The sequence below is a fragment of the Lutjanus erythropterus genome, chromosome 2 (genome assembly GCF_056507025.1).
Source record: "Lutjanus erythropterus isolate fLutEry1 chromosome 2, fLutEry1.hap2, whole genome shotgun sequence".
NCBI classification, from domain to species: domain Eukaryota; kingdom Metazoa; phylum Chordata; class Actinopteri; order Lutjaniformes; family Lutjanidae; genus Lutjanus; species Lutjanus erythropterus.
Window position 1 is genome coordinate 33036104 of NC_139318.1, and position 13223 is coordinate 33049326.

At 40.2% G+C, this 13223-nt stretch overlaps 1 protein-coding gene across 1 annotated transcript; it reads left to right on the forward strand.

Moving 5' to 3' along the window:
• Window positions 1-311: 311 nt before the first annotated feature.
• Window positions 312-12834, forward strand: LOC146331979 (protein Wnt-2b-A-like). Its single transcript, XM_084737645.1, has 5 exons — window positions 312-912; window positions 4021-4241; window positions 5034-5311; window positions 7053-7317; window positions 11743-12834. Exons 1-5 carry the CDS (start codon window positions 734-736, stop codon window positions 11970-11972), a joined length of 1173 nt encoding a protein of 390 aa, XP_084593771.1. The 5' UTR covers window positions 312-733; the 3' UTR covers window positions 11973-12834.
• The last annotated feature ends 389 nt before the right edge of the window (window positions 12835-13223 follow it).

The following is a 13223-nucleotide window of genomic DNA, read 5'->3' on the forward strand; positions in this document are numbered from 1 at the left end:
CATGATGGCTGAGCGCAGGCAGAAAGTCTCCATTGGAATCGTTAATACAAATATGATCGTCACCGGCTGTGTATCTAAGTGGCAGAAAGTTGGACGTGTTGATTTTTAACCAGCAGACATCACAGGCAGGGATTACTTTCCATCACACTAAATATACACATCTCCATTCCTGCTGTCTGTTGCTCTACATACCGCTGTTTGTAATTTCTTGACAAAGGGGTGGGGGTGGAGGGAGGGAGGAGGGGGTCACAGACAGCTGACGCACCAGCGGAGCGCTGCGCGTTTCTGTGCGCATCTTCATTCCCGGCTGCAGGAGGAAAAGGTGTGCACAGTGTCTGAGTCCGACCCATCCTCGGAAATACTTCTTCACTCTACTCGTGTCTGATTTGACTTTTACCACCTTCGCCTCTGAGTTACAGCATCGGATTCTGTATTTTACGCAGCTTTGGTGACATTAAAGTCGGTGCACAACAGCAGAGGAGAGCAGGTGAATTTACTGTTGATAGAAGACTTTAGGAGACATCTGAGACGGAGGGATCATTCTGCTCACACATTAATTCCAACCTCCGACGCCTCTGAAGATTATGGATGCACTGACAGTAAATCTCTATCGTTTACCTGATGGAGTTTAGAACTACTTTTCCTCCTTTTGAACTTCTTTCAGTTCTCCAATGATGGACGGCAGACACTCATCAAGGACTTTCACACCTGACTGTGCAGATTTTGCCAACACATGAACGGAAGAAACATGTTTTGTCTGGTGAAACCTCGGAGCTTATCAGACAGCAGCAGCAGCAGCAGCAAGGCTATGGGGACAAAACATCACCCCAAACCCAAACCCATCTCCAAAGTATACTTCATCTTTATTTTGCTCCTGCTCATTTTCACACCCAGAGTGGATTCATCGTGGTGGTGAGTGAGAAATATGAAATGCATTTACTGATAATTAAGTCAAACCGAAGTTTATTATTACCAGATAGGGCTGTACATATAATAAAAACAGTAATAAACACACAAAAATGCATAGGATAAACAACAAACAAAATCCAACATACAATGTTTGACATAATATTACATGAGGTTTAATTATAATCACGATTTAGTCGTTAATAAACATCTCGAAAAAGTGATAAGCAAAGATACAGATGCAAGAGTAGAAAAAAATGTTCTGATGCAAACATGATAAAACCTAAATATTACTTAAGTTCACTCATTTACTCTGACATTTCCCTCTGTCAGGTATAAAGATGGAATATTTTCTTGTGGAAAACGGCAAAAGGGGCATATGTATATAAGATTCTTGCTTATTGGACAAATACGATCTAAAACTTTAGTTTTGATCAAGCCATTCTGTGGATTTTTTTTCCAACAAAATGATTGATCGAAAATGTAGTCCATATTTCCCATAAAATGTCTAGTCCAATAAAAAGTGAAACTATAGTGCTTTTTTCATCTTCATTCACTGCACTGTAATGTTTATGCTGATGTTATTTTTTTTGAACATCAGTGGCAGGTGAGATGTTGGACACAGCGGTGTGTGTGTGTGTGTGGTGTGTTATGAAGATTAATGGTGTTGGGGGGAATCTCCCCTATCCATCCATCTTGCCCAGAGTAAGTGGCAGGTGCAGGCGCTGGTGCATGAATAAATGCCCCCTTGATGATTTCTCCTGAGGTTTTAAACGCTCAGGGGAGAGGGGAAAAAAAAAACCTGCACCCCCCCATTCTCCTTCCTTATCCCACCCACCTGAAATAGTTGCTCTCATGTATCAGGTCACACTTGCAGAGATTGCATTTGATGTGTACTTTATATTTAACTAACCACAGTGAGTGAAGCTGTTTGAATTATGGCCCTGCTGCACCCTGCAACAATTAGACTGTACTGCGGATTTAAATTAAAAATGCAGCCTTTGTAAATAATATTATGAATTGTAATTTCCCAAGAGATCCAAAATGCATATGTTACCCAATTTGTGCAAACCCTTTATGCAAATACTTCAATGAAAGAGATGTGATTAAATCGCTGAGAAATTCCAGAGACAGAAAGCAGGAGAGGCTTGGACGCTTTGAGTCCAGATGATTAATACTTATTTAATCCTGGTTTGTATTCTTAGGCCCTATTTTTAACCATTGTGATAATTTAGATGAGCACCACGTGTCTTCCTGCAAAGCTAGGAGCCTCTTCTTCTCTCTGTCTCTCTCTCTCTCTGTCTGTCTATGTGTGTGTCCTCTTCGAGACAGTCAGGGGTCTTTTGGCACAGCCGGTATGTACAACACACAATAAACACAAGTAGTGCTTCTGCTCTGCTTTACTGCTCAGGCAGATAGTCGCAGTCAGAACGGGACTGGGACGGCCATAACGGGAGTGGAAACATGCCTGCTACGTCCGTTTCTGTCTCGGTGGCCATGCAGGCGACACAAATGTGGCTGCGATTAGGACTATAATGATATCCGGATGGAGAGTGGAGCGTGCAGGCTTAGGGAGGAGAGGAGGGGGGTCTGTGGCTGCGTATGGTTGATCTGTGTGGCTGCATGGGAGGGAAAGGCCTGAACGGTCACTTGCACTGTAGATGACTGTCCTCATGTCCTGTTGATAAGAGGCCCCCCAGTGTCACAATACCAGCAGCATGTGATCTGCCCTTTTAAGAGTTGCTACAAAGTGAGGGATTATGTCTGAATAGAGCAGGAGGCAAAAGGCCTGTCACAGGGAACAAGGTGCTTTTCACTGAACGTGAGGAATTTAATAATCTCTTCTACATCCTGAATATCTGAGTCTCAAGTGGACAAGGGCTGTGGGTGTGAAGGAAAATAGGCACACTAATGAGAATGCAATCAATAGTCTAGACTTCAAGAAAAAATTCAACATTTTGGGAATAACGCTTATTCAGTTTCTAATAGAGACTGGCCAATTAATCAGCACCGATAGATGTTTCACGAACTATCAGTGTTGGTGGAACACGGCTCCGATAGTGGACGATGGCTGCACAGCCTCCACCAGCCACAAAATAATGTTAAGTGCAGCTCATGTTCAACAGTGACAGGATATCGGCTATCTGTTAACGTTACACTGGAGGATTTGTTATCAGCTCCTAAATCAGCTTAGTTTTCTCTAGTGAACGATCTCTACAAATAGGCTTGATGTAAATGTAGCTGTTGAAAAAGTGTGTGTTTACTTCACACTGACCCATCATGTGATATTAATCAATTGCTTGTTAAGTATATGTTGCTAAAAAGTTTTAAGTGAGTTGATTAAATGTCATTTTGTTATCAGTGATCGAGAACCCCCGCTCCACGGTGTCGTTAAACCCTCCCTGCCTGGAAATCACCCACTGCCCAAGTTTGTGACACAGACTTTCTTGTTGTAGCCTCTACGTCTGCGTTCATGTCATATCGTTCAGACCATAATTACAAGCAGCCAAGTGGGAATAACTGTTCGTGTCAAGATACTAACTTTTAAATCCATGTTTGAGATATCAGGGATTTCTGATGGTTAGATTATATTCCACTTGGTAAAAAAAAATGTAAGCATACAAAAAAAGACAAAATGACAAAGCCATCATTGCTGACAGTTACACGTAATAAAATTGAATATTACTAACTATTACAATTGATTCAGCTATTGCTGAATGAGATATACAGTTTGTTTGTGTCAGTTTTTAGTACTACTGCTACAAATACAAAACACTACAAAAGTAGCTACTTCAGGCTATTTACTGGTGTGAATAAAAAGTTAGCAGTGTCGGTAACCATCTTGGAATAAAATGTGAAAGCTTCCAAATCAGAGTTACAAGAGGTTTTCCCATTGATTCCATTCTGCCGACGCTGCCTAACGCTGTGTAAGGCCAATCTGATTATCACAATATCATCAGTGGTTATTTTCCTTAGGCTTGACAAAGCTCCTCCAGAGCCACAGAAGACAATATACTGTTCACCTACCCCAGCCAACCTGAGGAAACCATATGGGTAAAATTGGTGGAATGTCCCTTTAACCTCTCATTATCAATACTGGATGTGTGTCTGCAGGTACATTGGAGCGCTGGGTGCTCGGGTAATCTGCGACAACATTCCCGGCCTGGTGAACAAGCAGCGGCAGCTGTGCCAGCGGCACCCGGACCTGATGCAGTCGATCGGCGAGGGCGCCAAAGAGTGGATCAGAGAGTGCCAGCACCAGTTCAGACACCACCGCTGGAACTGCAGCACGCTGGACCGCGACCACACCGTGTTTGGCCGGGTGATGCTGAGAAGTAAGTCTGCACACTGTGTGGTTCTCTGCATGTGCGTGACAGGGGTTGTTTATGTCAGTGACACTCGAGTTAATCATCCTCGTAAATGTCTCTGCTGTGAGCAGATAAGCAGAGAATTAATAGGTGTCTTATTAAATCAACCCTGGCTCAGAATACAAACAGAAAGAGAAAGTGTTGTGGGGTTTTTTACCTTCTCCGGAATGAGGGAAGATTGGGAAAGTGTATGTCCTCCGAAAACAAGTAGCAGATCACCACACTGGTGATGTATAAACAGTAATAGGAGATGTAAATATTTGGGTAGATGTTTCTGGCAGCCAGACAAAGCTTTACTCCCTGACATATCGCCTGCGCCTGTGTTCTGCTTCATTGCGTGAGCAGGAATGAGAACGGGAGGTGGGTGGGAAAGCCAGACCAAATAACCCCCGAAATCTCCTCTTGCCTGAAATGAAAACATAGCCCAGTGACTGAGAAAGCTGCCATCTGTGCAAATTAAAAAGGTGAAAGGAGAGTCGGCTGGACTGTGATGTTATAGCTGACATGCTGCTACCTCTGTCTGGACCATCCACCATAAATGGACTGATTTCTGCTCCTGCTGTCTGGAATATACTGCAGAAAGGCTGAGCACTAACACTGAACCTAGAAACTAAAAGAACAGCTTCAGTCTTACCAAAAAAAGCAACAAAACCTGTGTAGTCTCCAATAACGTTTACAATACTCTCATTTATCAAAGAAAACTAGCAGTAAAAACAATTTTCCATTGACAATGACACATTTTTTTTCCTGTGCACCCAGGCAGCAGAGAGGCAGCGTTCGTGTACGCCATCTCTTCAGCGGGAGTGGTCTACGCCATCACCAGGGCCTGCAGCCAGGGGGAACTAAAGATCTGCAACTGCGACAGCCAAAAGCGAGGGCGAGCTAGTGACGAGAGGGGCAACTTTGATTGGGGTGGATGCAGCGACAACATCAACTACGGCATAAAGTTTGCAAAGGCTTTCGTAGACGCTCGAGAGAGGATGGTGAAAGACGCTCGAGCACTGATGAATCTGCACAACAACCGCTGCGGTCGGATGGTGAGCGGCAGCTCGAATGTTAAAGCTTGAGCTTCAGCAGCATTCTGTGTTTCAGTTGGCAGAATTATTTCTATTAGTCTCAGTATTTGTTCTACTACAGTTCTACTACTAGAACCAAAATTTACCTGTAGAAAATTTCAGAAAAGACCCTATAAATTATTTACTGATTTAATCTAACAGAAAGTTTTATTTCAAGTAGGCGATTGTGAGATTCATTTATGTAGTTTTTATCAAGTATATTTAGCCATCCCTTTAAAGCTTGTTTAAGACCACCACTCTTGCCAATCAATCTTAATCAACTTTTGCCAGGTTGCCACTGGAAATCCTTTTGAGAAAATGGCAACAAATTCAGTGGCAACAATTTTTTAGTAGAAAAAAATAGGGGCAACAAACAGTAAAATGTGCAAATAAATAATATTAATGTTTCTTGTATTAGTAATATTTAAATATTGCTTACAGTCAGAACTGGAGCAGACATACTGCATGTGCAACTGTGCGGTGAAAAATTTAACTAACCTGTCAGGCCGTCAATATCACAAACTAATCTGCAAATTGATTCAACTGACAAAGCACCCAATAAACCTGAATGAAAAACAAAAGGGAAATTTCCCTTTTGTTTTTCATTCAGTCTTTGCGGGCAAACTATCCCGGCATCTTTGAGCCGGATGGAAAACTGTACTGCAACATATGTCTCAATATGCAACAAATCAAATTGAGAAGTTCAAGGTACCACATCCTACAGAACCACAGGTTTTTGGATTAAAGCTTAATTTCTCTCTCTCTCTCTCTCTCTCTCTCTCTCTCTCTCTCTCTCTCTCTCTCTCTCTCTCTCTCTCTCTCTCTCTCTCTCTCTCTCTCTCTCTCTCTCTCTCTCTCTCTCTCTCTCTCTCTCTCTCTCTCTCTCTCTCTCTCTCTCTCTCTCTCTCTCTCTCTCTCTCTCTCTCTCTATATATATATATATATATATATATATATATATATATATATATATATATATATATATATATATATATATATGAGGCAACAAAAACATGGCAACCATATTTTAGTTTCGGCAATCAAAAGCTGAGGCCTGGTTCCCAGCTTGGCGACACTTAAAAGTTAGTGTTGAGTCCTGAGTTGAAAGCTCCAGGAAAAGACAGTAAGTTGTCCTTCAGTGTTGCATCAGTGAAATAAATTACATTTATTTGACAGGTAATTTAGATAAAAACAGGTTATTTCATCTACATATCAGTTTGGGGTGCAACTAATAATCATTTTCAGAATTTTAGTCATGTCTGACTAAGAGTCTAAAATTCAAAAGATATTTACTTTACCACATTATTAAAACAAAAAGTGACACTCTTAGATTTTAGTGTTTTCTTAAAAACTGGCTTAAATGATGAATCAATTATCAAATTAGTTGTGGATTCAATTTTGATTGACTGATCAGTTAATGAACTTATTGTTGGGGAGTCAGTCCATTCCATTCCATTACCATTTTGCAGACATCTAGAACAAATAAACATATTAATGAATATCACAACATAAATATCAAAGTGTAATAGTAAATATATCGTGGAGGAATAATTTTATCCATGTAGCCTTACAATAAACTGTGTTGTTTTTGAAGAACAGTAAGTTACAGTTAGTAACAGTAAGTAAAATTAGTGAAGAACATTTAGCTAAAAACTGAGCTCGACATCGCGCCATGGGCAACTTCATCAGCTTAACACCCTGTCACCTCTGACCTCTGCTCCAGGCAGTGAAGCGCTTCATGAAGCTGGAGTGCAAGTGTCACGGGGTCAGCGGCTCCTGTTCTCTCAGAACCTGCTGGCTGGCCATGTCTGACTTCAGGCGAACTGGAGACTACCTCCGCAAGAAGTACAACACCGCTATCGAGGTGACCATGAACCAGGACGGGACGGGCTTCATGGTGGCTGACAAGGACTTCAAGGGAAGCACCAAGAATGAGTTAGTCTACGTGGAGAACTCGCCAGATTACTGTCTCATGGACCGCACAGCAGGTGAGTGAGGAAGAAATAGCTATTTGTCATTAAGAAGTATGATTAAAAATGGGGGAAAAACACAAACTTAATTTGGCAGGCCACCCAGGTACATTAACAGCCACAAAAGTACATTTGTTGATCTATTTTTAAAAAATATCCATCCAAGAAAACAGTGTCATTCACGATTGATTAACTAGTGGACAGTCTCTCCTTGCTCTACCACTTCCATACCTGTTTGTTCTGCTGTTGCAGAAAGGTCGACCGACAATCGCACATGCTTCAGAGAAACACAGTGATCGGTTACATCATTAACAACGAGCCTCCTCCACACGCAGTTCATCTGCTCCAAAAATCCAAAATATGGGTTGTGTTTTTCGGGCAACTTTGGGAAATGTACTGCTGACAAAGAAAGTTAACAGAACAGACACAAACAGTCGAGGGAGAGAGAAACAGACAGAGGTGGAGTGGGTCGGTATGTGTGCAGTGACAGAACAGAGACGGGTGTGGGCGTGTGTGTGTGTTTGTGTGTTTGTGTGTGTGTGTGTATGTGTGTGTGTGTGTGTGTGTGTGTGTGTGTGTGCACATGGGAAAAGAGAATTGAAAGGAAAAGCAGCAGGTTATAGTAGTTTGTGAGCAAACATTAAATAAGAGGAGAATTAAGAAGAATTAAAATGATGACAAGAAAGATCTATTATAAAGAGGGTATTCTCTCAGCTGTACTTAAAATCCTCAAAAAGAAATTTAGCTGTTTTCTGATTTAAGTACCCTCTACAGAGTGGAGCAAACATTTCCCCAACAGAGCAACACGTCCACTGCAGTGATTCCCAAACTTAGGGTCTGGACCCAAAATGGTAGCACATTTCCTCCAATAGCGACAGGCAGCATAGAATAAGAGACAAGCAGCTCACAGTGCTGTTAACACCTCAATGTCTTTCAACAGAGGGGAAAATAACTTTAAATAAAGTAGTAAAATACAGCTGGTGTCAAGAAATGTAAGCGCCAGCTCACTAATGGTTAAAACTATAAACCAGCAAAAAAAGAAAAATACAACTGGGCTACTAACATAAACCACCATGTTCTGAACTGACACAAGTATACAAGCACTAACAAAAAGTAACCTGGTATTTGCATTTTGGGACATAAAATTGTGAAAACTGTCAGTCCAGGCATGATGGGAAATGTGGGCCATCACTACAGTTATGAGATTCTTAACATTACGCAGCAAATTTGATTATTACTGTGATGTCCTTTTATAATTAGACAAACGGATTTAATTTAAAATTCACTGTTTGTTGTGCTCTTCATCAGTAGTTCAAAAATGTAGATGTGACAATTCATAATGGATTTTTATAAGTTTGGGTCCCAGGGAGACACAAAATTTCTCTTTTTGTTCTTTTGGCTGAAAAAGTTTGAGACAATCTGCTTTTGTATAATGAGGAAGCCGATTTGAATTAGAAGGCTGCTAGAGCTGTTGTTTGGATATGTCAGATACATGTTTAAATCATCACCTAGGTGAATGAAAGTATTGGATTAGACTCATTATTGATTTTGAAAAAAAAAAAAAACTTGATTGGGACAAGTCTAGTATGTACCTACTTGTGCCTGTATTTTACTTGGGTTTTATAATCATCAAAACATTGTCTGCATTCTGAGATTCATTGAGGCATTTTAAGCTTGTGTTAAATAATGTGGTGATTTCTAATATACAGGCGGTTGGTCCTCTGTCAATTCTACAAAATCTATGAGAATCCGAGATTCGTCCACTGGAGGCTCACATTCCTTTACAGCTTAAAGTTCAATGATTTGACCTTTAACATTTCCTTTAATTCCAAGTGTTTGCTTTGCTTTGTTAAACTCTGCCTCTCGCCTCCAATCCAGAATCTCTAATAGAGCGTGAATGAGCTCTACCTCACTGTTAATAGGTTAGGTTAGATGAGTAGTGCATGATGGTACCAAGTTATCAGATTCTACCACACCTGCTGTTAGCTTGGCTGCAGCTTGACAACTGAGGGGTAATGGAAAGGCTGTCTTTCCTTAAAAGGTGATCTTAAAATAAGCTTATGACCCTCCTCACCACTAATCTCCATTGTATAGGAATTCACAGCCTAAGGATACATGCAGGCTTATTTTTCAAATCCTTCCTTTGGTCAGTATTAAGCTCCACTTCTGAGAGCCTGAGGGGAATATCTCCTCTTATCCTTTTGTCTTTACTTCAGGGATGCTCTGTTATTAGACGTGGCATCTGATCTTAGGCCGAGATTTAACACCTGAGTACATGGACACCTTTGTGTTTAGCTCTGAGACTAATCTGTCAGCGCGTCTGGAAGCCAATACCCAGCTGAGGACTGTGGGAAAAGTGATATTTCACTTTGGAAAAATAGTTTCAGTTTTCAGCATCAAAATATCCACTGGTGGTCAACTGCCAACATTAGCAGCTCTGGATATCTACATTATGTCATCCCTGGAGGTTTTCCCAAAATGGAATTAAGTGGAACTGATATGTAACTGGGAAAACCAATAAGGCACCACTGAAGAGAAAAGTGACGAGAGGTACTGCATATTCAACAAGTTATTCCCAAAATAATCAAGAGTTTTAACTCCTTTAAAGCTGCACTTATCAATGTTTTTATTATCACTGGATCAAATAACTTTGTATTATACAAAAGCAGTCATTCAACGTGAAGAACCTATGGAGAAATGTTCACTAACTCTGCTGTCCCTCTCTGCTCCACAGAGTGTTGTAGCATCTTTCAGCTCATAGTTTTAGTTTTCTGATCTGCAAACTCATCTATCAACAACTTCAGCAAAAAAAAAAAAAACTCCAATAAACTGTACAGTATCTGCACCGCATCAGACACACAAAGTTTCTAACTACCTCATGAACATTTAGCAGCTGAAGAACCACGTGTGGACCAACAGGATAGACTAATATTTTTAAGCACTGGCCCAACAAGTGACCAAGGTCAAGCCCCTATATTTGGTGGCTAAAGTACATTTTTTGTGGCCCATATGTAAACTTACACTTACTGACTAGGGCTGCACAATTAATCACAGTATTATCAAAATCAGAATACAGCCAAGTACAGTGTCCAAATTGCAGAAGCCTGCAATGATTTGATAAAGGAAAAATGGGTGACATCATGATTTCAGTGGTCTTTTCTCCAGTAAAAATAAGAATTGTAATGGAAAAACATAAATCATGTATTTAAAGTGATACAGAAAAGACAACTGCTTTACACAGGCTTCCTTAAAAGTGATACGTGTTGTATGTGTTGTCCACTTTTATCATGAACTCAATGTCGTGTTTCCTGAAGGCACTGTTTCTGAAAAACGAGCTAGGCTTCTCAGCTCGGTGAGGAAACTAACAGCACACATTACATCCTTGGATGAGTCACATTCTTGCCACTTAAACTCCTGCTTTCATTCAATTTTCATTGCGGTTTCATTTTTTTCCTAGTCTGCCTTTTGTTTTTCTGGTCCTTCTGTAAGGATCATGTTAACAGTTTAAGTAGAAAGTTGAACTAAAAGATGCAAAGGATTCGGGATATTTGTGGAAGTGTAATGTTGTGTTTATGAAGGCTCACAGTGTTGGTACAAAACCCCTGATGACTACAGGGGGACATCTACATGGAATATTTGGTGGCCACAGAGCAGATTGTGGCCATCGGGCCATAATGTCAAAGCCCAAATACAGAGCTAAAAGGAGAGTGATTACTGGAATTACTGGGTGGTAAGAAAGACATCTTAAAATTAATTATGTTGTTTCACATCTGCTGGATGTGTTTATAAGCAAATATTTGCTATATCAACTTTACAATATGTCAATATTGTGGTTACAACTTGCTCTACTGCCCCGAAGTGGCCAAAAAAAAAACAACTAATGCAGTTTTAAGTGTTTGAATAAAACTGAACTGAATTTCTTGAAGACCTCTACACATCAGTGTCTGATCTAGCTAATACATTTTGGAGGCTATAACCTTTTGTTGGTTATACAGTCTCTAGTTTTTGACTGTTCTTTGTCTTTATAATTATGCTTCAGAAAGCTTCCATTCAATTTGAATTTCATCAGTAAAGACATCAAGCCTAATTGTACTCATCAAATTAAAAAACTAGCAAGATGATGTTTATTCTACAGAATTTCAATATTTATTACTTAACATATAGTTTTTATTGATCAAACAACAAAACTGCCTTAACACCGACTTTATTTGTTATATATTTATTTATGTTTGTTTAGTTGGTTTTGGATTAGGTTTTTAGTGTTTATGATCAGGCTAAATTCAGAATAAGATTATAATCTTGGTTGGTGTTATTAAAAGTTGGTGTTATTAAAAGTGACTTTATTTAAATAGCATAACATTCATTTTCAGAGACAGCATACATGATGCAAGAAGAAAATTATGATTTTGTCTTTAATGCAAATATATGTATTTTTTTCCACAGGGTCGCTGGGCACAGCAGGCAGAGTGTGCAACAAGTCGTCGAGAGGCACAGATGGCTGTGAGGTCATGTGCTGTGGGCGGGGCTACGATACCATGCGAGTCAAACGTGTCACCAAGTGCGAGTGCAAGTTCAAGTGGTGCTGCGCGGTGGAGTGCAACGACTGCGAGGAGGTGGTGGACATTCACACCTGCAAGCCCCACAAGCGACCCGATTGGTTGGACGTAACCTAACGAGGAGACCTGACCAATCACAGTTGCCACTGACTCATTAACCTGCTCATGACTGCATTTTATTATGGGATATATAATTGGGATCTCTTAACTGTAATACCTCTGGCTTTTGATCCAGTGACACTTCCTGAAGCAGAGACTTCACAGAGAACTTGACGCTGAACTGGAAATTAGACCCAGTTACTGATCGTGTGCTGCTTTAATAAGTGTTTCTGAAAACTATTTGTTGTGCTTTTTTAAGACAAACTTTGGATCTTTGATACAAAATGGCTGAATATATATTATTCTGTTGTAAATGCACCATTGGTTGAGGCAGATAAAGAGTTATGTCTGCTTGTTTAAGAGTATGTAAAGTCTGTGTGAGCACATGACATAGCTCAAATTAATGACGATAACAAAAGTAATATTTAGCCTGAAGAGAGAGAGAGATAATGAAAGATGAAGAGATCTTCTGAGATATTGTAAAAACACTGACATTGTGTCATTTAAAATGATATCAAGTCATTAATCATATAAAATACAAATGACAGTTGCAGCTAATTAGTGCAACTCTAACGAACTAACAAAAAGGGGGAGCTTATGAGACAGTTCCTACTCGACTAAGGCCAGACAATCACACTGTGAACGCAAACAAACCACAAACAGGAGAACAAGCAAAGACTTTCAGTTCAAGTGGCATCTTGCTTGGTACTTGCTGCAGAGTAAAAAGGACACACCAACAGGGAAAATGAAGCTTTGTATGGACAGCTGTCGAAATAGCTTACATTTTTCATACAGTATCCCACATGTTTGACTGTCTGTAACTGGTCTAACACATTCTGGCTGTGTTGCCTTATGGAAAACTTCATAATTTCTACCTCTGCTTCTTTGTCTTTGTTTCCATTTTTTGTTTCAGCATTACACCAACAGCTTCAAGCAATTGTCCGTCGGCCGTGTTCAGAGAGACAACAGCAGTTCGTAAAAACACAAAGACCCCTCAGTCATTTCAACTGACATTTCAGTCCCTTATCTTTCAACAACACTTAGAAGGTCCACATTGCAGTTTTTCAGCAAGGCATTGTGTACGCCAATCATGTGCGTGCATGCACATGTTCAATGTAGAAAACTTAAAGTGATCGCTGAAATTTTTCTGTTACCTGATGGTTGATGAAAGACGATTAAATGATTTTCGACAGGACATCTTCCCAACGTTGTCAGATCCAGTAGCATAATATTACAAACTGCTGTGCAGTGATTTGGTGTCTGATAGGC